This window comes from Anser cygnoides, chromosome 1 (assembly GCF_040182565.1).
Source record: "Anser cygnoides isolate HZ-2024a breed goose chromosome 1, Taihu_goose_T2T_genome, whole genome shotgun sequence".
Lineage (NCBI taxonomy): Eukaryota > Metazoa > Chordata > Aves > Anseriformes > Anatidae > Anser > Anser cygnoides.
The window spans coordinates 158,817,501-158,844,853 of NC_089873.1; the positions used below are offsets into that span (position 1 = coordinate 158,817,501).

A 27,353-nucleotide genomic window follows, 5' to 3' on the forward strand; every position below is an offset into this window, starting at 1 on the left:
ATATTTGAAAACTACTCTGTGACTTCTACCTGCAATATTTTTATATTTAATAATTGTTTTCTAAGCCTGTGCAAACCATTAAATATTAAAAGCAGTACAGAAATGTACTGTATATATTTCTCCAAAATAAAAACGAGTGCTGCCAACTATAAAAACTTCCCAATGCTGAGTATGTTTATGTGGGTATTTGTGTAGCTAGTTCAACCTTATTAGTTGCAATTTCTCTGAAATCATAATTTTGTTTTCCTGTTTAAAATGTGCATGATTATGTGGGAGGCAGCTAATGTGCAAAGACAGAGCAGTATTTCCCCGATGCACATTAAACTTGACTTGCATACCACCCTAATATTTGTATGAAGAGCATCTGAATAATACTATATTAAGTTATGATTTTGAAAAATGGGCAGAAAGAACAAATGCTATAGCTGTATTGCAATTAATAATACTTATCAAAGATATGGTGCTCTTATGTAGTTCAAATACACAACCATGAAATACTACAATATCACCTGGGTTTCAGAGCAAATAAATGTAAATTAATAAACACTGTTCTTTAGAAATAAAAGTTGTTATCTTTCAACAGGACTGCAGATTTCTGTTCCAATTCTCCATGAATTAATCTGTGCAGAATAACTGGTCAAAGAATTTACACCTCATTGTTTCACTTCCTAGTAAATATAGAAATTAAATGTAAAAAGAAAAAAAACTATATGGAGAGATTTAAAATGTTTTATAAACTAATGTAATAATAACCATTAGATTATATGACAAGCATATTTATTCATGAAATACACTTTGATGCATCTCATTAGTGCAACTCATCTACTGGCTCAGATTTTTTACGAACATGTGTCTAATACTATCAAAGTGTCACTTATTGTCATACCAGTCATCTGACGTTGGCCACACCCAGAAACTGAGCTATTTCACTGCTATAGACAAATAAGGCACCTACCCTAGACTTGTTGAAAATCAGCCCCTAATGCACTTAGTTTAAGCTACAAGTATGGAATGTTGAATTTTGTCATATAACTGACTATCAGTAATTTTGTGATGCTTCAGCACTCTGCGTGAATAGGATAGGCAAACTTTTTTTAAAATAGTAGAATAACCACAATGGGAAGAATTGAAATTCTGACTGTATTGAATTTACATGGCAAGGTTTTAGTAGCGGAGGGCTGCAGGGGTGAGCAGATCTCAGCAGTTGCCCCACATTAGATAAGGGCCAGCACCAGCCACCTTCAAAGGTACCCACCACTGGCTGGAGCTTGAGCCAGTGAGCGATGCTGGTTCTGCCTCTGGAAGAGCAGGTTTAAGAAAGGGAAAAAAAAAAAAAAAAAAAAAAAAACTGCTGTGCAACAGTAGCTAGGACGGAGAGGAGTGAGAACTAGGCCTCAATACACCAAGGTCAGTGCAGCAGGAGGGCAGGAGGTGCTCCAGGCAGGCAGCAGCAGTTCCCCTGCGGCCTGTGGAGAGGCCCCTGGTGGAGCAGGCTGTCCCCCTGCAGCCCACGGGTCCCACACGGAGCAGATCTCCACGCTGCAGCCCGTGGAGGAGCCCCCGGTGGAGCAGGTGGATGTGGCCTGGAGGAGGCTGCGGCCCATGGAGAGCCCCCGCAGGAGCAGGCCCCGGGCCGGAGCTGCAGCCCGTGGAGAGGAGCCCACGCAGGAGCAGGGGTCTGGGGGGAGCTGCCGCCCGTGGGGGACCCGTGCTGGAGCAGTTTGCTCCTGACGGATGAACACTGTGCTAGAGAACCATGTGGGAGCAGTTTTTGAAGAGCTGCTGTCTGTGGGAAGCCCACAGAGGATCAGTTTGGGAAGGACAGCATCCTATCTTATTAGTAATAGGTAATAAATTTTATTAATCTCCCTGAGCTGAGTCTGTTTCACCTGTGACGATAATTGTTGAGTGATCTCCCTGTCCTTATCTCAAACCTTGAACCCTTTCCATCGTATTTTGTCCTCCTTTCCCTTTGAGGAGGGAGAGTGAGAGCAGTTGTGGTGGAGTTTAGCCGCCCCACTGGGTAAAACTAGCATACTGATGAAGTGTCTTACATATCACTCTTCACTAAAACTGTGGCCTTGAATGAGAACATATCCACAGAACAAAATTACATGATATCCTGAAACAATGTTGAACTCAACAGAATTTTCATGGAAAATACATAAGGCATAAGAAATAATACTATAGGAAAAAAGATGATTTGAAAGAGAACAGTGGAACTAATATAAAATGTGCTTTTACTTTTCACACTAGAGAATTAAGTGGGAAATTATAGTGAGCATTGTGGGAATTATAGTCAGCACTGTGCAATGTATTATTGTAAAGTAAAAATAGGCACTTGAGTACTATTATAAATTTTTCACACAAAATATTTGCACAATATTTCTATCTTTTTTAAAATATGAAAATAGGAAATTTGCCTACTCATTTCAGAAATTGCTAAACTTAACTACAAATATAAAAGCAGACATAATTCACTGATTTCATCTATGAAAACTTAACTATCTATGTTTAATTTTCAGTGTGGACTGTGAATTTTGTGGTGTTCAAACAAACACCCACAAACCATATTTGCTCTCCATTTCCAGTCACTTCTAGTCTGCTAGAAAGGATCTGAAGTGCCATTTACTGCACAGTTGCTCATATGGTGTTATACTAATAAAAGCAAAACAAAACAAAACAAAAAAATGGTTACCTGAAAATCACCGTGTGCTACCAGAGATTTACTCTGAGTACACGAGCTGCAATACAATAGTAGAAGAGATAGGTGTGTCTAAATTGTGGACTTAGGCAGTAATAAAACAATTAGCTTGGGTACCAGGGATAGCAAGTTAGCAAGGAGGGTGTGGACTGCTTTGTGAGTTCAACTATTGTGATTGTCAAGTGGCTTTTAAGACCATATATCCTGATCTAATGTGTTCCTTATATAGGGTTGTACTTAAATTATCAGTTTAGCTGTTATCAGTTATTATCAGTTTAGCAGAATATCAAACACAGGAAAACATTTGAAATTAATGTCTACATGAGCAGAGACTGCAGCACATAAGTGGGATTTATGGAGTGTAGATATGTGGAATTGAGACTGTGTACCAAAGCCCACTTTACGCACATTTTAGTGTTTTATTTTTGCTTAATTCTGGTTCATAATGTCTTCCCACTAGCAGGTAGAGGTGCGTTCTTAGACAGCATCTTCCAGTCTGATTTCTTCTGAAAGGAATCCCTCCTGTTTGTACGCTCTAAGACAGCTGCACTATAAGAAAGAGAGAGCAGTAGCAGGGCAATCAGAAAATATGTTTCAAATGTGCATTCCTCACCCAAACTCAAATGTTAAAGTAGATTAATGCTTATAACACCTTGCACCTAAAAGTACATCACTTTAGCACAGGGCGAGGCTGAAACTTTAGCACAGGTAAAGTAGGAAAAACCCAAAGCTCTAGTCCTGAGACTTATTACTTACAGCTCTGTTTTCCATTACACTTGTTCTACCCAACCAGAATTTGAAAGCTGGGTATTTGAATGCAACATTCTGTTTCAGGGCAAAATCAACGGGAACAAATTAGTAATTAGGTTAACACTGCTTGATTTACATGGGAACTAGATTAAAAAAAAAAAATTATTTCAGCCTGGAGGAGGTAAATGATTACATAAGTATTTCTAGTCTGTATCAGGACAAACACAAGTACATTCATTTAAACCAGTAAATCAACCTTGCCTTCACGTGAACTAGGAGAACTCATACAGTTACAGAGGAGAAATGTTTTCAGAAAAAGTTCCTCACTGACTCTCAGCTATGAGCAAACATCTAGCTGAAGTGCAGTATCTGAATATAACACTGCAAGTGGTTTTAGCAGATACTAACATATGAATTAAGGATACTAATTAGTGCACAAGAAATCAGCTGTCATAAAATAAATAAATAAATAAATAAATAAAATAATGGTCTCATTCCTGCCCAGATTCATTCTCAACTACTCAAGAGCTTAACTTAACTAAAAATGTGCCCAGTTACAGATTTTGTTCCCTTGGGAGCATAAGTAATACAGCTACTTAAATTTTCTGTACAATCACTAAAGAGAAATAGCCAGCTCCTAAGAGCACTAGATGATAAGGCAATCAATTTACATTAGGAATCTTAAGAATCTTTAACTGAGGTTAGGCAACCAATAAATCAGGCCTGGTTCCTTTAGAAAGAGGAGAGAGCAGCAGTGTTCCCACTCCACCACAGTTGCAAAACCATTTATTAATTGATATTCACTCTAGAAGTGGACCACCAGGTCCTCAGCATCATGAAGTTATAACTGATCTCTGAAGGGATTCCCAGCATGAGGCACTTTCCACTTCTTTTGTTGATACAGGCAATCAAGGAGAGGAATCACAAAGGATTTGTGACTTTTTACAAGGGAATGAACAGAAGTGGGAGAAGAAGACTTACGTCCTTGGAATATAGATGTGAAACTGTCCTAGGAGAGGAAACTGTTGATATCATTCAGTCTTTCTTTGCTCTTATTCATACTCCAGCTATACTCGAGACTTGGATTCTTGTCACAGTGTCTCAGCTGTAATTAGTGTAATAGATATTTTGGTGGCCCACTGGGGACCTTTACCAAAATTTGGATTGAAACATTGTCCAGGTCGAACTGAACTTCTAGATGTTGTTTAAAAGTTTTTTGTAGTTGTTGTTTTGTTTTGTTTTTTCTCTTCCAGAAAGTTCTGGAAACTTTGGGGCCAATGAGGTAGGCCCACTTGCCTTCTGATCCAAGTGCTTAAAGGTTTAGTTTTCAGTTGAAAGTAAATAGAATAAAGTGGAGTCTGGGACTTGAATGGGAATTTAGCTACCCAATGAATGGTTTAGGTAGGTTTTAAAGGTATCATATTTAGTCCTTCCTTCCTGTAAACCAGGAGAACCAACATCCCACAACTTAAATTCTCACTTTAGTTTTAACACTTCAAATCAATTTTGCCTGGTTTGGTTCTTGTATTTGTCTGTGTGTGCATGTGTGAGTGGCAGTCTCTAGAGTAGCTAGTTCTTTGGTGGGGGCCAAACATTTAAGAGCATCTGTCTAATACTCTGGCTTCAGGCTAATCTGGATGCTGATCACATACAATTTTTTGGCAAAAGACTGGATGAGGAGGCCTCTGCTCTGATAAAAAAGACATTCAAGACAATGTGGTTTTGTAAGTGTCAAGGGTCAATATATGATTAAAAAAGCTTCTTACAACACTCAAGCTGGAACTCATTACAATCCTAATAAAATACTTGAGGAAAAAATCTGTTCAAGAAAGGAGTACATTTCTACAGTCTTTTCAATAACTAAATTAACACAAGCAATACAATTTAAATATCATATAGAAGAAATACTGAAGAAAGAAAAATTACTAGGAAAACCACACTTGCAAAATGTACTTGTGTCCCAGGAAGCACATCAACAGAGATTTAGAGCAACCAAAATGTTCCATATTACAGGTAACATACTAAATGAATGATTGTATTAAAGCCAGATTATGTATTGCATGTTTTCCATATATCAAGAAATATCTCCTCTTCCATAGGGAAAAAAAAAAGTGCTAAATTGTTCAGTGTATTAGAAAATAAAGTATTTAAAAGCTCTTTTCCTGTTAGAGAGGGAAAATAATACAATGGCATGTCAGCCTTGGATTTACCTCATACCTGGAAGGAATCACTTTCAGTTCCAGCATGGAAAAGTCTAAATGATTTTGACTGTAATCTAGGTGTAATTGAGTTCATTCACTCTATGCAGTCTTGCCTTGAAAGAATGTTTCTTCTGCTGAAGAGCAGAAAAGAGCTAATTAGATTTCAATGAAAGTTGTGTGTTTTCATCTGCTGGAGAAGAACTGTACCTCAAAATTGATGTGAGAGAAACAGGCAGGGTAGGTAAAATGAGGAAGGTATTGTACTCTGGGCTGGACAGATGAACATCAAGAGGCAGATAGGATCACTTTTCAACAAATGAACATTCACTTGCGAAAAGCTAATCCCTAATATCTTGTTTTGTAACACTCCTGTGAGACCCCACCTAGAGTACTGAGTTTAGTTCCGGGGTATGCGAAATAAGAAAGACATGGATCATTCAGAGTGGGTCCAGAGGAGGGCCATGAGGATGATCAGAGGGCTGGAATATCTTTGCTATGAAGACAGACCGAGAGAGTTTGGGTTGTTCAGCATGGATAAGGCTCCAGTGAGATCTTATACCAGCCTTCCTGTACTTAAAGGGGGGGTGACAAGAAGGACAAGGAAAGACTCTTAATCAGGGAGTGTAGTGATAGGACAAGGGTGTTAAACTAAAAAAGGGTAGATTTAGATTAGATATAAGGAAGACATTTTTCACGATGAGGGTGGTGAGGCACTGCAACAGGTTACCCAGAGAACTTGTGGATGCTCCATGTGCTCAAGGACAGGTTGGATGGGGCTTTGAGCAACCTGGTCTAGGAGTAGGTGTCCCTGCCCATGTCAGGGGGATTGGAACTAGATGATCTGTAAGGTCCCTTCCAGCGCAAACCATTCTGACTTTATGATCGCAGTGCTCAGTTGGCATCCTTCAGTTTCCAAAGTGCATATGTTAACAGATTTCTCTATTGTTGAGTTACATAAGCAGACCTGATATTTATACCACTCAAGGTCACCTTCTAATATTTTTCTAGATACAAAAGTCTCTGTTTATATTTCTGTATAGTCTTAAAAATAATAGAAAACTAAAAATCCCACCATTATGTACAAGCACCTTAATTAGCCCCATTCAGGTAGGGTTGTTTGATTAATTTTTGTTTGTTTGTTTGTTTGTTTGTTTTCCCTGTCTATATTGTTTGCTGTCTGCCAGTCAGAATAATCTTATTAGATCAATAGAATTACATCAAAATACAGTATTGATTCCAAGAAACAGTGAGAAATGTTACATTTGCTGCTGATTCATTCTTAAAAGAAAGGTAAGGAAGGGGTGAAAAAGAAAAAGGTATGTTCTAACTGAAATATTTATAGCTTTGCTATTGCTAGTAAATTGTCTACTCTCTTCTTGCATATCTACTAATATAGATTGCTTAATAAAACCTTTCCTTAAGACAGAAAAAATTGAAATAATTGAACATCTTACAGTAAGATTATCGTAAGATATACTGTATCAGAGGCAAATTGCCCACAAACAAGTTTATTCAGACAACCCATAATTTCCCTGATTTAAAGACCTGTAAATTCTGTAGTGTTAGTATCTATGGTGTAGCTGCAGCCAGTGCAAGTGAGTATCTGTAATAATAGAAGTGTTCCTATACCAATTGTGGTCAATATTTTTCAAAACAATATCCACCACTGAGATTGGTATTCATCTCACTTAACTGTAGACATCAGTATCTGATCTAATTATCTCTGAATATCTTTGCTAAAGAAAGAAATAGACATTCCTAGGACACATCTCACTCTAATATAGACATTAGTGCTAAATTTAGTTACCTAAATGCCATTTGAGATGCTCTAAGATATCAAAAACTTGGGAACTGTCAGATGTTTGAAACAGCTTTCCTAACATTTTGGAAAAAAAATAATCTTATGGGATCTGTGATATGTTTTTCCCTTCTGGATCAGCAGCAGAAGGCCAGGTAGGATATCTTAGATCACCTCATGTCATTAGGCTTGTCTAGTCAGTTTAAGTGAGTTCCTGGGACTGTGGTGAATCGTCTCCTAAATGAGTCCATTTCTCTCCATTGTCTGTAAAAGGAGCTTTCAGAGTTAGCTTGGATGTAGATTTGATCAGATGAATCCTCCCTGGAAGTTGCAAAATGGCCTTTCTTACCACTGTAGGACTTAGTGTTAATCTGGGATATGCAAATTCCCGGTTATAGGTGTTGTATTCCCTTGAGTTACCTTAGCATTTATCCTTGATGGATGAGCTGGGTCATAAGAGTAACAAGTACTAGAAAGTATAATACCAGTTCTATACTTTATAACACTATATAGTTATAATGTGGCTGTTCATCAGGGTAGTGACAGGAAGAGGGTAAAAAGCAATAATCTTATTGCATGTAAAAACTACATGGACCCAACCTGATGATAAATGCATCAAAGACTTCGTTTTGAACACCTCTTTTTTTTGTTTGTTTTCTTCTTGACAGTACTGAGTGTTGTTAGATTACTCACAGAACAATATTGTGTTGAAAAAGCATTTAATAAACATTTCAGCAATGTCAATGCCTCCTACAACGTGTAATGCTCTGAACTGCTACTTGAGTTGGTGAAAGAAGAGGGTCTCTGTCATGTGAGGAATGAGCTTAACTTATCACAGGAGCGTCCAAAAAAATGAAGAACTATGCTGTTACTTTCTTCCAAAATTTTTATTGCATTTGAAGAAAGGAGGTTCTCTAGACATTAATGAAATATTGAGTAACATCTTTGTATATGTAGGGCTTTTCATTTATACCGGATATAACAGTGAAAACTACAATAAACTGAGTAATGAAAAAAAAAAAAAGGGGGGATTCACATGTATAGCATAGGGAAGAACTGAGAATTTGCTTCCATTCATATTGATTTCAGCAAGAACTGGACAAAGATAGAGCCCAATGCTGGAGTATGCATTTTATATATTTTATTCACTAAATGAATAAACAGAAATTGTTGTGACAGAAATGTACATGCTGTGGCACAAGTTGTGGAACAGGGGTTAAAATAGATGCATTCACTTTACATAACCAGTTTTTGAAAGAATAATTCACTAGACTGCTCCTGGAGCAGAACAATGATTCTTTTTCATGTTTCTGAAGAGTCATGGGAATGAACATAAAAAAAGATTCTTTTGAAAAGACACACATATAAATATATATATATAAAAATATACAGAAATATACATATATATATATATATATATGTGCTGCAAGGACAGCTCCAGCCATAGATATGATAATACTGTATAGCATTTGTCTATGTCTGCAATAGATAAAACTTCCATAAACTAATGAAGAATTCTTCTTTAAAGGGAAGTATTCCCCTGTAAAAGTGTATGAATGTCCACATATCAGCTCTTCTCCCCACACCACACTGTTTTTAGAGATCTCAATAGCATGACAAGTTTTTCCCAGATGTTAACAGGAGTTTGTTAGTAAAAAAAACAGCATCAAAAGCATTAATTATAATTATCTCCATATGTCCTTATGCTTTACTCCTTCCCAGTCTCCAGATTAACAAAAAGCACAAAAACTTTTTCTAAGTATGTTATGCAAGTTGGCAATATCCCCTTCTTTTCACATATACTGAGATATCTTTGCACATTCTGCAAAGATAAATTTTAAATGATGCTTATCAGCACTTCAAATCCATCCATAACATGGTAAACTTAAATTTAGCATAATCAATGTTTGATGTAATGAAAATCTCTTGACAGAAGTTGATACACTTAGAAATAAGACTCTGATGCTTCATTATGTATTCACAGAAAGGTGAAATTTGTGGTGATTATCCACACCTCTGAAATGTGTCTCATTGGATTAACAGCTATAATTAGCATTTAAATTTATGAAAGTCAGCTTTAAAATATTACTTCTTCTACCACAGATAATACTTTTATTGTTAATAATATTTTATTCCATGAGCAAAAATAAAGAAAGTACTATTATTTTGCAGGATAGAAATTACTGTATTTAATTTATCACTGATTGAAAAAGCCAGGCTTTTCTTTCAGTCTGGAAGCTTTTGCTGATCTAAATTATCTGTATGCACAGACATGTTTTCCTCAACACCACTCCAAAAATGCTAGGGAAGCAATTTCAAAGCACTACTTTCTATGCTGAAGAGAAATAGGGGACTGTCTTCTAGAAGTAAGGACAGTCTCAGTAAATTTCCATGACCAAATCTCGGAGTGTGTGCTTCACATTATTTTAATTAAATAAAGAAATTCAGAAGTAGCAAACTTCAAGTAATGGCTGTTGAAGAACATGGATCAAATGTTTATGTAATGCATTCAGGAAATCTACACTAGGTCACCATGGTGTGGATTCAGTGTTACAGTAATGGCAACAGATTGCATATGTCATTTGGAAGCAATGCAACAGAGAAGTATTTTCTTTGCTAGATAGATATGTAAATAAATGATGTCTGTGTGTCCTACTGCAGCACTTTTTTAAAGGGATGAAAGACTGTAGAGAAAGGTAGTACTTAATCCTTTCATTAAAGCAGTGAGAATTTTATATCTAAAATGATCTGTCTGTATGCAAACATAGGCAAATATATATGTATGTGTTTTAAGCATTTATAATATATGTGGATTATTCCATCCAGATTGAGTTTTTCAAATGATGGAGACAACCTGGAATACTGTTTCCATCTCAGTCACTTAGGTAGCTATTAATTTTTTTAATTCCACAGTCTAAGTATATGTAATATCTAGAAAGTAGATATGTTCCTGTTACTAAACGAGAAATATTTCAGGAAAAATGATGAAAAAAAAGGTTTGCATTTAGTTGTCATTTTAATTACTATCTTTTACCCCCCAAAATATTTTATAGATTCATAATTTTGGTGTTTTTGGTGTTTCTAGTAGACACTTGTCCTATAATCCTCCACTCAGAAGGCCACTAATGGAGTAGCAGCTTCTGTATGCGTTGCCATTAGCTACAAACCTTCATAGTCTCTGCTCATTATTCCTATGTTAGTGCACTAGATGTAATCAAATCTTAGTCCTGGGCACTGTCACTTGACCATCCAAGTTGTTAAATTGCAAGCATGGGGCTGGCACAATTTTGGCCTGAGACAAGTAGCGCTCCCAGAAAATGCCTGGGTATGATTTGAGTGTTAGCATAGATGCAGGGTAAGTCTGAATAAGCCATCTGCATGTAGGTATTTTTGGGAGAAGGCAGGAGAGTTCCACTGCCTGTAGGTGAGCTGTGCCATGCCTGCTGAGTTCAGAAGCAGTTTCTGTATATTTGCTCCAAAATATATAGGTTAGGGAGTCAGCTCAAAACACTAGGGCAGTTGCAGGCTACTATATATTCCGTTCAAGATACATTGGTTTTGTAATGCGAGTTTGCATCCACCACCTATAGTGGAAGGTTATACTAGTTTTTCCTTCTTTTTTTTTTTTTTCTTTTTTTCTTTTTTTCATTGCTAGAAACATTTGATTACCAGATTATGGTTGGTTACTAACCAGTTTTCCTTGTAAGAAATTGTTTTTTATTTTTTAAGCATAACTTAATGATTGTCTTTAGTTGTTTTTTATCTACTAGGTGTGTTTACAGAAAATAATGATATTTTGTATAAGCCTGTCTTTTGCTTGTCTAGAAAGGTCAAACTCTTTTAATCTTTTCATAAAGTAAGTTCTCTAATTCCCTCCTCAGAGAAGTACCTTTTCTTTACTAAGTCAAATCTGAAATAATATATATATATTTTTAATTTCAAAACGTGATTTTACAGGAGCCCTGTAGAACTGAACTAAAAATACTTAATGTGATGCATCCAGAATAATGCTTGCTATTCTCCGCCATTGCCTTATATTGATAGTTCATAGTCACCTTGCAACTAGCTAATATATGCAGTTTCTTCATTGTTTCTTTTCACTACCACAGTATTTCAGTCAGTCTATATTATTGATGGTTTTCATCCAATTACTGTTATTCAGTCACCAGAAATATCTAGTTATTCCTGTGAGATATTCCAAACCTTCTCTGTACTGATCAGAATGTCAACAGATTTCATGACTACATTCCTGATCTCTGCGCCCAGGTCATTTAATCAAAAATGATAATAAAATAATCTTCATTCCTAAGAATGATTGCTGAGAAACTCAACCAAACAAATCCTTATGGGCAAAGCTTTGCATACATATGGTACCAAGTTGTCTTCTTGATGTGTTATCTATGCATTTAGAAAAATCAGATGAAAAGAAAATGAAGAAAACTGACACATACTCATATTTCCAATAAGCCTCTGATAATGGGTTTATAATTACCTTCAGCTATAGAATGAAAATTTGAGGTTATTGAATAGATGTACTTTAAAGAACATTTTTCAGGATCACAAACTCATTGTATTACAGAGAGGAGGAGAAAATACATCGAAATGTTGGAGTGCTGCATTTACTCATTTCCACCACTATTTTTGGAATATAATAGGGAACCAGAAGTTCAGATAGGCAGAATTTAATTGCTATAACTAGTATGTTTTGCTTTTATCAGCCTTACAACGGGTTAGTATTATCTATACTCATTTTAACTTAAAAGAATTTCCTGTCTTTTTCCAGGGTTCACATCAAGCAGATTTAAATCAAAGCACTGGCTACACTTCTTTAAACTTTGACCTTTTAGATTTATATTGGACACCTTACCAAAGTCTTTCCTAAAATAAAGGTAAATTACATCTATTATGGTACCTTTAGCTTAATCTCTCTTTTAAAACACTTTAATTTCCCAAATGTGTCTTAGCAGAATTTTGGCAGTGCCAATAAACTCAGTGGAGTTTTTGTTATTTATCTTTGTTGTATTGTATTACCTTTTTTGTATCTGTATTGTTCTGTTTGCAAGTCAGATAATACTTCATTATACTGGGTTTTTGGCTACAGATGTATTAATCGCTATTGTAATAATCACCATGCATGGATATATGTTTAACATATAAAAGGGATAACCAAAAAAGCAGTCTTGAAAGTGCAACTCTTTAAGTAGCCATTATGAAATAGCATATTTGGGGCAGTGTTTATCACATTAACTCAAATTCTAAAGATGTTTGTGCTCTGTGAACAGAAAAGATTTATGGAGTGTTTAATAATACTGAATTGGAAAAGACATATCTCTCCTATCACTGCAGGGCATTTTGGGACCCTCTGGAACACATTTTACCAAGGTGCATTTAGATTGTGCCTTAACATTACCATATGGGAAATATCAGCTCTCAGGACCTCTGTGAATGGCTTATTGTACTCTTCTCATTAGAAACAAACATATCCAAGACGGTTGAGCTGTGAAACATTGGTATTTCAAGAACAGACAGACACAGACATAGAGGATTAGTTTCAGATTATAGTTTTAGGACCAGTTAGAGTGGGATCTGAATTTCAGTGCTTGACTCTTGCTTTAACTTCTTTAATTTTAATGCCTTCATGATACGTGATCCTAAACTAAGGAGTAGCTTTAAGTTTTATATTTTGTATCATTTGGAAACAATTAACACTAAACTATTTACAAATACACTAGATAGCTAGATGACCATGTCATACAACAACTTCTTTTTGCATGACGTGTGTGCACTCTGTTAAAACTACTGAGCTGCTGGAAATCTACACAGTTTATACTCGCATTAGTATCAGTATCGTAAAAACAGGATACAGAAATCCTTGTGCAAATCTGTACGGTACTTTTAATTTTTCAGAAAACAAAAAGTCCTGTTTTCTGCATTTCTGGGTAATCTTTCTTAGCACATTAATATGTAATTTTTTGCCATCTTTAGGAATGCTTCTGTTATGGTTTTGTGTTCTCCCAAATACTTTTATTATTATTGTTATTTCATATATTCTTATATTCTTGTAAGTATCCAGTAACTTACTGGCATGACAAATGATCTTACCTGGCCTTTATTATCAGTTATTTCTAAATGCCTGTTTAGTAGTAATGACTATGATTTCACATTCTCCCGGTACAGGTCCAGGAGTTGTAGAAATAATGTCAGGCATTGATGGCTATTGAATATACTTGACCTGCTTAACTTCAGATGATCACAGACCTTGGAAATCAGTGAACTCCTCCTAAAACAATGCATTCAAAAATATATAAATATCATTTTATTTATTCATTAAAGTCGTTGAAGAGTTTCAGCTATTGAAATGTAGAATGAAATTTACAAAAAGCAGGAATTAATGTCCTTCTATTCCTCCTCCTTCTGCCCCCCCCGCCCCCTTTTTCTCTCTTTTTTAATCCTGGCATCTCTTTTCTGGTACAAAACAAGGTATGGTGAAATTGACTTTCTGTCAGCTTAATAAATACTGATGTATTGGATGCAGCCAAGCATCACCCTACATGATCCATCTTTAAAGGTAAAGTTGTTTTGCAGGAAGGTCACAATTATTTATTGTTCATGCATTCTTTCATCTTTGGAGAGAAATCATTATGTAAATATTGAGAACATTAATGAATAGATATAAAAATATTTTGGGTTCTCTTCTTACAAGTTTAAACTGGTAAAATCCATAAAGCTGCCAGCAATATAGTGAGACATTTTTTTCATATTTTCTCTCTAGTGACCAATATTTTTTAATACATTTTTCAGCATAGCATGATTCAATTCCATTAAATGAGTCTAATGTGCTTATTTAAGTATATTCTTTACAAATTCTACTTAATATTTGTAGATTTGCTCCAATGTAAAAGTGGTCTGAGATCTAATTTGGATCAACATTCAGTTGTCAATACAGTAATACTTTCAACACTAACACAGTTATAAATCCCAACATTTTGGAAGGGTTAAAAAAAAAAAAAAACATTTATTACCCCTTCAAACTGAATGCAAGCCAAAGGTATTCCAGGTTCCAAAAGGTTAGGCTCATTCCCTTTTGCATTCTCTCTAGGTCTAACAAAGTGATACAAGAAGAAGAAATATGACAGAAGGTGTTTATAATAAAATATGCAATTTATTTTTTTTAAATACATATCTCAATTAGTCAAAGTCAAATTAATCCAGAGAGTCAGAAACAAACTGCAAATTGGGAAAAAAAAAATGCCTTTGGCCATTGGCCTTTACATGAAATTTCCTGCTAGCTTCTATTAAAAAAAGACCATTATAAATTAAATTTCTTGTTTTGTATGAATCATAAAGTATCAGAATTCCAGGATAAATGCAAAAATATGTAAAATGTTTTAAGAAGGGTGAAAAATCTGATTTGTCCTTGCTGAATTGTTTTGAGCTATTTTTATTAATTTACTAATTTTATGCAAAAAATTACAAATTGTCTTAATATCTTTCCTCATGGTTAAATTCCTCACTATTTTCTGTACTCTGAATGCAGTAATCTCACTTATCTCTTTTCAAATCCAGCTCAGTTTTCAAGTGCAGCTCAGTTTATCACAAAATGCTTGTTAGTATGTTATTGATCGTGCCTAGTATATACGTAGTTTATTGAAAAGTTAATTGCAATATGTCCTGGTTTAAGCTAGGATAGAGTTAATTTTCCTCCTTGTAGCTGGTATGGTGCTGTGTTTTGGATTTAAGATGAGAATAATGTTGATACCATGCTTATGTTTTAATTGTTGCAGAGCAGTGCTTACACTAAGCCAAGGACTTTTCAGCTTCTCGCTCTGTCCTGCCAGTGGGCAAGCTAAGGGTGCAGCAACAGCTGGGAGGGGACAGACCCAGGACAGCTGACCCAAACTGGCCAAAGGGGTATTCCATACCATCTGACATCAAGCTGAACAATTAATACGGGGGGGCTGGCCGGGGCAGGGGGGACTGGCTGCTCAGGGATGGGCTGGGCATCGGTCAGCGGGTGGTGAGCAATTGCACTGTGCATCACTTGTTTTGTACACATCATTAGTAGTAGCACTATTATCATTATTATCATTATTTTCCTTTCTTTCTGTCCTAATAAACTCTCTTTATCTAAACCCACAAGCTTTCATTTTTTTCTGATTTTCTCTCCCATCCCAGAGAGGGAGGGGGGAGGGTGAGCGAATGGCTGTGTGGTGCTTAGCTGCCGGCCAGGTAAAACCACAATACAGTAGAAGAGTTTTCAAATAAAATATTTTCTTGCCGTATAATTCTGTAAGATAAATCAAAACATTTTTTTCTAACTTTTAGAACATTTTAGAATATTTTGGTTTAGAACTTTTAAGTATATTTCTAATTTTTGTTACTATACAGTAGCTTTTATTTAAGACTTTTCCTTAAAAAGTAGTGTTCCTTAATATCCCATTCTACAACCAAACAGGATCTTTCCCCAATTTAGAAATGCATTATTGTCCTGCAGTAACTTCCTATGAATGGCCAGAAATGATTGTCTGAGGAAAGATCTCTTACACTATTACCAGGTTTCACACCTCTGTCTTCAGATGATATGTGTGACTACTCTGGACTAAAGCTGAGCAGGTAGAAGATCGCTTTCACCCACGTGTGAAAGCTAAAAAGTTGCCACAGCTGCAGAGCAGCCTGTGCCTTTGGAATTTGTTGGAGATAACAATATCTAGCACAGAGCAGTGAGATGCCAAAAACAGTATATTAGAAATTGTGAGGATGATGGATGATCTGCAGCTTTCCTCCAGGGATCTGAGTCAGCAAATCATACATAGCCCTTATTCCTTGCCTTGATGTAAGCATATGAGCCCTTTCAGAGGAGGACGTCAATGTTGTATTTTAAAACAGGCTCTCAGAAGAGTAGGTAAAGCAGGCAGTGCTGGAAGCACCCGTGTTTACACTGCAGGTACTGGAGACACGACAGCTAAGAACCAAGTGTCACCTCATTCAGCTCTCAAGGAGCACGTGCTCACCTCATCCTTCCCATTCTGCCATCATTAGTTTTAACTACAAAATGTCCCCCAGGCCTAGTAAAAATAGCATTTTCCAGGTGGAAGTACTTTTGTCTGATATTCCCATCCAGATCTTTTTTTACTATGCTTTATACTGACCACTGTTTTGATTTTCTTTCTTTAAGAAATAAGACTGCAGTATTTAAAACAGAGGTTAAGACACAAATGCTTCTTAAAACCTTCATTTTCCTATCATACCTAGAGCTTATAAAATGCCAAGATTTAATTGGCATGATAAATTATGCCAGTGTACTATGCCAATCATGTATCATAAATACATGATTTAATTGCATTTTAGTTTGTTTTTGTTTTTAGTTACTGTAGTAAAAAGAAGTGGTGGACAGCAATTCAGCGAGGCAGGCTTTTACTTTTTCCCATAATCATTGCTAACTGAACTTCAGTGGTATCCATTCTATTTTCACACAATGTTCCATCAATCCACTTTTTAAAACTTCACGCAATGTTACCATTTGTTATGATACTGCATTGCAAATTTCATGTATTACTTTTTTATTTGTATAGACTGAATTTTAGCATATATGGCTTTACAATAGCTTCTTTTTTTTTTTTTTCTGAAATACTTATTCTAAATTTTAAAATTTTATGAACTTAATTTCTTCAAATTTTCTTTCTTTTTCTTTCATACAGAGAGGGTTTTTTAACCAACATTTTAACTTGTTAGACCTTATCATAGTTTTAATTCTACAATGAGCTCTTAAGTTAGCAAGGTGTAAATTTCATAACATGCTTACTTTTACCTGAAGATAATTTTTCCAACACCCCAGGGTCCTTCTCAGAGCTGCTCTCAATCCATTCTCTGCCCAGCCTGTATTTGTGCTTGGGACAGTCCTGACTCATGTGCAGGACCTGGAAAGCAGCTCTGATGAGAAAGACCTGGGGGTGCTGGTTGGCGAGAAGCTCGACATGAGCCAGCAATGTGTGCTTGCAGCCCAGAAGCCAACCAATGCAACTGCGCTGCATCAAAAGAAAGCAGGTCGAGGGAGATGATTTTCCCCCTCTCCCCCTCTGCTCTGCTCTTGTGGGACTCCACCTGGAGAACTGCTTTCAGATCTTCCCAATATACATGGAACTATTAGAGTGAGTCCAGAGGAGGGTGATGAGGATGATCAGAGGGCTGGAGCACATCTCTTATGAAGACAAGCTGAGGAGTTGGGGTTGTTCAACCTGGACAACAGAACGCTCCAGGGAAACATTATAGCAGCCTTCCTCTACTTAAATGGGGCCTATAAGAAATCTGGAGAGGGACTCATTTTCAGGTACTGTAGGGCTAGGACAAGGAGTAATGGCTTTAAACTAAAAGAAAATAGATTTAGATTATATATAAGGAAGAAATTCTTTACTCAGAGGGTGGTGAGGCACTGTAACAGGTTACCCAGAGAAGTTGTGTATGTCCCATCCCTGGAAGTGTTCAAGGCCAGGTTGGATGGGGCTTTGGGCAACCTGATATACTGGAAGGTGTCATGCCCATGTCAGTGGGGTTGGAACTGGGTGATCTTTAAGGTATCTTTCACCCAAACCATTCTATGATTTTATGATTCTATGATACAATTAATTCAACGAAGTTGAATTTCACGAGGTTTGCACAGGCCTCTCAAGCCTGTCAAAATCAATGGCATCCCTTCTGTTCAGCATGTCAACCACATCACTTAGCTTGGTGCTGTTCACAAACTTGCTGAGGGTGCACTCGATCCCCCTATCCATGTCACCTACAATGATGTTAAACAATGCCAGTCCCACTAAAGACCCCTGAGGAACACTACTCATCATCAGTTTTCACTCAGACATTGAGCTGTTGACTAAAACTCTTCGAGTGTGACCATCCAGCCAATTCCTTATTCACTGAGCGGTCCATCCATGAAATCCACGTCTCTCCAATTTAGAGACAAGGATGTTGTGCCGGACAGTGTCAAGTGCTTTGCACAAGTCCAGGTCAGTTACATCATTTGCTCTTCCCTTATCCACCAAAGCTGTAACCCCATTGTAGAAGGACACCAGATTTGTCAGGCACTATTTGCCTTTAGTGAAGCCCTCTCTATTCTCTCTGAGCCTTGGCAGAGAGTTTCCAGGAAGGTCTGCTCCATGATTTCGCCCAACAAAAATGGAGACTGTAGAATGGAGTTCCACAATCTATATTATGTTTTGGGATGTGACTTCCTGTTATGAACTTTGAATGTCAGAACAGTTCACTGGAGAGGTCATTCCTGCTCCATGAAATATTGCTACATCACCCAGTTTGTATTCATGTCTGGGATTGTCCTGATCCATGTGCAGGACCTTGCACTTGGCCTTGTTGAACTTCATGAGGTTGATGTGGGCCCACTCCCCAACAGTTCCCACTGGATGACATCCCTTCCTTCTATCATGTCAACTGCACCACTCAGCTTGGTGTCACCCACAAACTTTGTCCCTGAGGGACACCACTTGTCACTGATCTCCACCTGGGCATTGAGCAGTTGACCTCAACTCTTTCAGTGTGACCATCCAGTTAATTCCTTATCTGTCAAATAGCCCTACCTTCAAATCCTTCTCTCTCCCATTTAGAGATGACCATGTCATATGGACAGTGTCAAAGGCCCCCATAACGAGTTTGTCTTCTCTTCTATCAATCCTTCCACATCTTCAGAGGCATCATAGTAATTATCAGTAGCCATTATCAGCGTCCCATATATAACTGATGAACATTCTCTTTGTTTTCCTACTTTCTGAAACCCCAGGAATGAATATGAATCTTAAGAGCTTTTTTTTTTTTTTTTTTTTTTTTTTTTTGTCTTAAAATAATCATTTTCTTATGTTCAGAACATACCTAGTAACAAGAGTGGTGGTGTTCAAACTGAATGCTAGCTTTAAAATAGCAGGGCTCGTGTTTGGCTGGTGAATTTCTGGAGCTCCAGCACAGTTGCACATAAACTGCAAATGCAAAATCAAGTGAATTTCAAAGAAAATTTCCAAGGCACATTTATTTCCTTGGACTTTTTGGAGTTAGGACATTCATGAACAAAATCTATAAATATTGTTATACTTGTTTGTTTGTTTGTTTTACATTGTGTCTCCTATGCTAGTTTACATCATTCTTTCTTGTAAACCTTGGATGGTGTTTTGCTGATGAGGTGCTTGCTTGTTACTGTATTCAATCCTGCCACTCATGGTCTGGAATAAGCAAGTTTTTATTTCTCTTTTTATTTAGGTCTAAACACACAATATACAAGTAAAATGTCCTCAAATAAGTTGATAATGCACTATTTTACTAGGATTCACAATACAATTAAACGTCTGTAATGGCTTCTGAGACAGTACCTTAGAGGATAATACCTCCACTAACACAAAAAGAGGAGATAATTAAAATCTTTACAAAGCATCTGTCAGCTGACTATACTGACGAGGTATTATGAAGACTGCAGATTACAAGAATAACGAATAAATAAATAAATAATCAGAAGTTCATACATAAAAATAAAACACAATCTTTAATGAAAAACAAAACGACAATGTTTTAACCTTCACAGAAATGCACAGATGTACTAAATCAAAAAAAAAAAAAAAAGAAGGAAAAAAAAACTAACTTTCAGTATCATTTTGATGCATAAAAAGAAACAATCACCATGTAGCATTTGCTGCGAAAAATCAGAATGATGAGATAGTGTGGATCACAGATTATTGCACTTTAATTTATAAATGAGCTTAGACATCTGTGAAATTAAAACCCCAAGGCCAACAATTTATGTGACACTATGTTGAGAAAGGAACAAAGATTTGAGATGCAAATTCCAGCTTTACATTGTGTCAGAGCAGGTAACCTTGCAAACAACCTTCACACAGACCAGTCCCCTCCACTCTGACTGATGTCTCCCATATGTATCTATTTCTCCTTTCTGTTTTCCAATCAAGTTGACAGCAATCCCCAGTTCATTTTCTAAAGAGACTGATAAAAGCCAGGCTGGACCTGTACCTATCATTAACCTCTGTTGTACCATTATTACTTATTTTTCTCCTTTGAGATAAGCAGTTACATTGCACTTGCTGATCTTTGCATGTGATGTGTTATTACATAAAAATGGTACTGCAAATGTCAGCCTATTACTGGTTCATTAAAGTCAGGTCATGATATTTGAAAATTTGATGTTCTTAACCTTTTCAGGAGTTAACCAAAATATATTATGGGTTTATTTGTCTTTGTTGTTTTTATTGTTGCTGTTCCTCACACTAACTATTCATGAATACAAAAGACTATAGTACACTAAAAAAGAATTCATGAAATTTAATTGATTTATACATGTTATTGAATAAACTATGATTTAATCATTAAACATATTTGCATTATTACCTTTACTGGCCAGTTTGAGGCTCCTTCTTCATTATTTTGAAGGAATAACTTTGAACTCTACATATGCACAAATAATTTGCCAAATCTTTTCGATATATACTATGCAAATATAAATGTCATTGTTTTGTTTTGTTTTCTGTAAGTAAATAGGGTTTTCCTGCCTATCACTAGCATAACTGTATCTTCTTTTCAGTTATGTACACCTTCATATTTGTCACAAAACAGTGCTAAAGAAGGTTAAGCTAAGCAGAAAATAGATATTTCTCATTTTTAATTACAATTGGAAATATTCAATAAATATTCAATAAAAGGTATATATGAAAATAGGCTGGCATGATATTTTGCAGATACAAATTAAATGCAAAACTAAGCTAATATCTGAAACCTATCCTGTCAGAGAGGCATTATAAGATGCCAAAAACTGTGATACTTTCTTTTAAAAGATCAGTCCCAAAAGATAAATATCTCAAGAGTTAATTGTTTTTTACAAGACTAGCATCACTTTGTGTCAGCACCTGCTGGGGGAAAAAAACAAACAAACAAACAAAAAAAAAAAAACCAAACAACGAGTGGGCTTGAAATTGTATCAGAAATCTTTTGGGAAACTATTCAGAACAGAGTTTACAAACCCAGACTCCATCTTCCACTCAGATAGTCAGATTCTCTAATAAATCATTCCAAGAGTATACACTTTAATTTCTTGACTTTCGTACATAACACAGAAGCCTATGCTTTCTTCAGACAACCTATTAATATGAGTTGTCTGGTGCTTTTTTTGAGGTATCAGTTTGAAATTATTATGTAAACAACATACAGAGAATAAGTTTTCTAAATGTCTATATAAAATCATTTTTATATATATATTTAAAATATGTTAAGTTTTATTGATTTGTTCAATATACTTAATGAAAAGAGGTAATTTAGAAAATCTTCTATGAGAACGTTATTTGGTTGCTACTAAAATAATTTTTGGAAGTTACTGAAGAACCCATATTTATACTACATTTTATAGATGGTATTATATATGAATACCAATGGAATGCTGACCATCTGCTGTCCAGCTTTAAGAAGTGAATTTTCATTCTTCATCTCTAAGAAGATATCAATTTTTTCCTCTTATATCATTATTCATGGACAAATGCTCCTGAAAATTTGAAACACATCCCAAAGGGACTATCCATTTTTTTCAGTTACAATATTCAAACTCACATAAAATGTGCAATTGATAATACCATGGTAGAAAGAATGCTTTGCTTATCTTTGAAACAGAATCTCCATAGATGGAACTATATAAAAAGGCAGTTTTACAAACTAATGGTTAAAGAAAAAAATTAAGCATTTCTCAAACTATAAACTGCACAAGATTGCAGCATTACTGTATTAATCACTTTAATTTATGAGAAAAATGGCATGAAATTGTTATAACTCCTATGCAAAATAAGCTGTAAAAACATCACATAGTAATGACTCTAGCAGTCAGAAAGATCTAAGCTCCAGAAGTGATTTATTGCCTTCCTGGGAAAGTGGGTGAGCACCATGTGATAAACCAATTCTGAGTATGTATATTTTTATGGGAAGCTTTCCTTTCACGTTATCACAATAAGCTCTTGGCTCAGTCTCTGAATGCGACACAAACAGCCAGGTCTTCATGAGAGGGTCACTAACCTGGTGAAATGTATTATTCTTCCTGGTAGTACTGATATGGTGAAATTGTCTCCAAAATGCAAGCAGTACGGCTTTTCATATAAGGCTGACTATGCTTTAGTTAATTTTTCTCAAGCTTAGTTGATTTTTCTTGAGTAGTTCTTACTACTTTGTGGAAGAAGCTTCTTTTGCCTTTTGTTATTGTGTTATTTCTGCCACTGGTAGAAATCCAGTGGAAGTGGAATGCTAATGGCATACTTTGATATTTGAACTATTTTCTTTCTTTAAGAAATCCTCATCTTTTTATGTTTATCTTAGACCTTTTATTTTATTTTATTTTAAGATGGTCCGGGGTTTTAGTCAACATTTACTAAAAAAAGGATGCACAATCTGCCTTACTTATGAAGTAAACATTTCTCCAGAGTTTTGACCCTTCCTTCAGGGAAATATTCCCCTGCCACACTTGAGAGAGAAATTGTTTAAATGAACTTTCTAATAACTTTTTACACAGTATCTAATTGTGGACTAGACTAGCAGGCAGCCCCAGCAGGTGCATTTCTTTCAAAAATAATTTCACTGCATCTTCTATATAATTGAATTGACTAAGTTCTACTGCATCTTGATGTTTTCTCTCATTATAATGACAGCTGTGATATATTGCAAGTTAGTTGCTCAAGCAGGAAAAAAGTGGGAAAAAGAGTGAGAGGAAAAAACATCCAATTCAACTATAATTCTTCAAACTAAGCATCTGGAAAAAAAAATCAATGCCAAGATAAGTGGCCAATAAGCTGGAATATTAAATATTTTTGTTCAAAAAGTACCTAGACTACCTGCACTTAAAATATTATTATTTGTGAGAACAGAAAAAAATAATAATGCCTTTCTTAGGTTTCTCAGCAGTGGAACGAGCTCTGAAGTTCTGCAAGGTAGTGTAAATCAGTTTTTCTTTCACTTTTCTCACCAAGAACACCCATTTCAAAGCATTCAGTTAATATAAGCAAAAAATATCATATGAATGATCTGAATGTCATACTGTAAATGCAATTTTCAGCCTTTGAGAAAGTGCCCTAAGAGTATTTTGCTTTCAAAAAAGGGAGCTTATTCATAAATAAATAATTAAATAAATATGCCTCTATATCTGTTTTCAGGAAAGTACGAGTGATTTATTGTGACTGAGAACAGTGACTGCTGAATTAAAGCAGTACCATAGAGTACCAACATCGTAAGTAGCTTTTAGACTCAGCTGTACTGTAGTGTGTTCAGTTTTCTAATAATCAGAAACAATCTTCCTCAAATAGGACTTATTATATTGCCATAATTATATTTTTATACTGAATAATACTTTTTATTTCCATTTGTAAACATATGTGACATGAGAGATATATAAATAATAAGATTGTTGAGCTATTAACTAATTCACTTGTCATTACCATTTCTCAAAGATTTCACCTGATGTGACAAATTGCTATAGTTCAAAACATCTTTTAAATGTTTATCAGAATAAGTATTTGCATGATTATATTTTACATTCCCCAAACATGTTCCCTTTCTCAAAACCTTTTAGATGCATTGAGCTACTATCTTTTACTACCCTGTGCACTACCTTTCAGAAACTGATAGAATAATGATATTAGACACTTAAGGATGTGGTGGTTTTACTCTGCTGGGCAGCTAAGCTCCACTACAACTGCTCTCTCGCTTCCCCTCCTCAAGGAGAAAGGGGGAAAAAAATATGATGCAAAGGGCTCAAGGGTTGAGATAAGGACAGGAAGATCACTCAACAATTAATGTCATGGGCAAAACAGACTCAGCATAGGAAGATTAATAAAATATTTTGCCTATTACTAACAAGCTAGAGAAGTGAGAAACAAAAGAAATGAAAAACACCTTGCCCCCATTCACCCTCTTCCACCTTCTACACGAGTGGTGCAGGGGAACAGGGAATGGGGGCTATGGTCAGTCTGTAGCACTTCATCTTCGCTGCTCCTTCATGGTCGCTCTCTGCCCCTGCTCCACATGGGGTCCCTCCCACGGGATGCCGTCCTTCCCAAACTGAGCCTGCGGGAGCTTCCCACAGGCAGCAGCTCTTCAAGAACTGCTCCCACACGGCTCCGTACCACGGGGTCCATCCCCCCCAGGAGCAAACTGCTCCAGCACAGGTCCCCCACGGGTGGGCGGCAGCTCCCCCCAGACCCCTGCTCCTGCGTGGGCTCCTCTCCACGGGCTGCAGCTCCGGCCCGGGGCCTGCTCCTGCGGGGGCTCTCCATGGGCCGCAGCCTCCTCCAGGCCACATCCACCTGCTCCACGTGGGCTCCTCCACGGGCTGCAGTGTGGAGATCTGCTCCGTGTGGGACCCATGGGCTGCAGGGGGACAGCCTGCTCCACCAGGGGCCTCTCCACAGGCCACAGGGGGACTTCTGCTGCACGGCTGGAGCACCTCCTGCCCTCCTTCTTCAATGACCTTGGTGTCTGCAGGGCTGTTTCTCGCTCCTCTCTCTCCCAGCTGCTGTTCTACTTTTTTTTTTTTTCCCTTTCTTGAATTTGTTCTCACAGAAGTGCAGACATCGCACATCGGCTTGGCTCTGGCCAGAGGCAGGTCCCTTTGGGAGCCAGCTGAAACTGGCTCTGATCTGACATAGGGCAGCTTCTGGATTCTTCTCACAGACGAAACCCCTGCAGCCCCCCACTACCAAAACCTTGCCACATAAATTCACTGCATTGGAAAGATTTCAGTTTGTGCAGAAAGGTGGGCCCAAAGAAGAAAAATGTAAATTAGTAGTATGCATCCTACATGAGACTCTTTGCATATGCATGGGGGAGATGTGTGGGTGGGGGTACTTTTATAGCTCCTCATATGAATGACACGCAGACCATATGTACTGCTCTGTTGCCATCAGACTGCTCCCAGCTGCCAAGTGTTCCTCTTTCCATCTTAAGCCAACTAAAGATTCAAGATTATGTAATGGTGGGAGGCCTGAGAAAACCCCAGGGAAAAATAAGTAAATAAATAAATGATGCCTGCAAGGAGGTTGTTGCCCCAAGTATAACTCAACATATTTGCTTACAATTTGTTCACTGCACACAAACCTTTTTTTAGAAATGCTGACAAACAGGAATAGGTTTCAACATTTAGTCTACCATCCTGCCTTAAGTGGCAAAGCTCACTCCAAGCTGGAGAGTGGCTCTCTCCATTGACTTTAATCAAAATTTATAAACCTAACTCATATGCAGACACAAGTTCAAAGTGTCATTTGAGAAGCCTTCGCCTGACCTGTCAGACAATGAGGAAGTGGTCTATTGGATCAGACATGAACGTCTACAACAAAGGTGTCTACATTTGCTTTTATGTGCTGCATTGAGGAGTTTTTGGGTGAACAAGACAAAGATGTCATCCTTAGAACAGGAACAAAATTCTAGCTCTTGTCTCTACCTAATCCAGAACTGTCAGGAATTGTTTCTTGATTTCAGTTTTGCCCCATCTTAACATTGCTGGCTTTGCAACAGAATGACTTGAACAGAAAGATACTACATGTCAGTGTAGTCCATAGCTTAAGAATTGTCAGACTCTCATGAGGATCCAAGCTTAAACACCATGGGCACAGCAAGAAAAAAGATTCAGATATTCCATTCCTGAAAATCTATTCCACCACTCAAATATCAAGACAGTTGAGAAAATTTTGGCATGTCAGCATACATTACTGTACCTTCTAAAATGCAAATTATATCATAAAACATGAGACATTGATGAAACTCTCCAAGTCGAGATAGGAACAAACTGATCTACGTGACCCTATCACCTATCTGAAAAGCTGATGTGCCATTTGTTTTCACATTTTGCCATAGACCAGATGTGATTTGATACACAATATGTTTGAACAGCTAATTAATATTTGAAAGTGTCATTCTGGCATATTTGGTATAAACACACATTTGGAAAACACAACATACTGTCAAATATAATCTAAAAAATAAGTCTAGCTCATGTTCAGTAAAATGGCTACAAACGTCTATAGAGTTGCATATGATGTGAATACTTCTGTCTTTATTGAAGACAACAGACACACACACAAAAGAAAAACTGTCATTTTTTTCTCTCTTCCCTCAGAAAATTAAATATCTATAGAATCACCTTCATGTTTTTAAATACAGTGAAAATGTAGTTTCAATTAAAAAATATTTGAAAAATATCAGTCACATCTATCTGTCTTTAAAATAATTAAATTTTGTTATTCAAAATTTAAAAAAAAAAGAAACAAAACACATAAATACTTTCTTAAAATAGTTTCAATGTTTTAATTTATATATAATTTTAAACATTAAGCAAACTGTCTCCCTCTGAGGAAAAGACATGTAGTAATAACTTAGTTATGTAGAAAGTAAACCAAAATTATATCTTTAATTCTGAATTAGTACTCCGAATAAATGTTTAATATCTATTGAATTACGAGTAACCTACAGTTAAATAAGTAATTCATAAATTTAAAATCTCAATATACTATTTTCTTAAAAGGTGATTGACAGAAGTGTTCCGTCTACCAATTTTATTCATACTTATTCAGAAATTAAATTAAAGTTCACTTTATTTACGTCACCATTAATAAAAAAAAAAAAAAAAAAAAAAAAAAGGGGCCATCTACAGTGATGTCTTCCAGGTTATTTAGTTACAAACAAAATATACGAAAGAGAACTACTCAACTGCCATAATGCAGCTATGATTAAAGAAGCACAGAGCATCAAGACATAATTTCTGAAGCTAATACTGTTTTTATCTTAAAATGGAAAATGCCAGGAATTGCCATAATGCCCAGTGCTTAATTTCCATTCTGTCTTCACCAGTTCTTTGAATTTTAACAGTTCATTAAGT

General features: G+C 36.4%; 1 protein-coding gene across 6 annotated transcripts in view; it reads right to left on the reverse strand.

Annotated features, from left to right (window-relative positions):
- GPC5 (glypican 5) overlaps positions 1 to 27,353 on the reverse strand; it is a 770,806-nt gene that overhangs the window by 268,023 nt on the left and 475,430 nt on the right. The window contains exon 8 of one of the 6 annotated variants that reach the window (XM_048078010.2): positions 2,407 to 3,253. The exons of the other annotated variants lie outside the window; for them this stretch is intronic. Within the exon in view, the coding sequence (XP_047933967.2) occupies positions 3,240 to 3,253 (14 nt within the window). The 3' untranslated portion in view covers positions 2,407 to 3,239. Of the gene's footprint in view, positions 1 to 2,406; positions 3,254 to 27,353 lie in introns of those variants that run through there. 6 annotated transcript variants of the gene reach the window in all.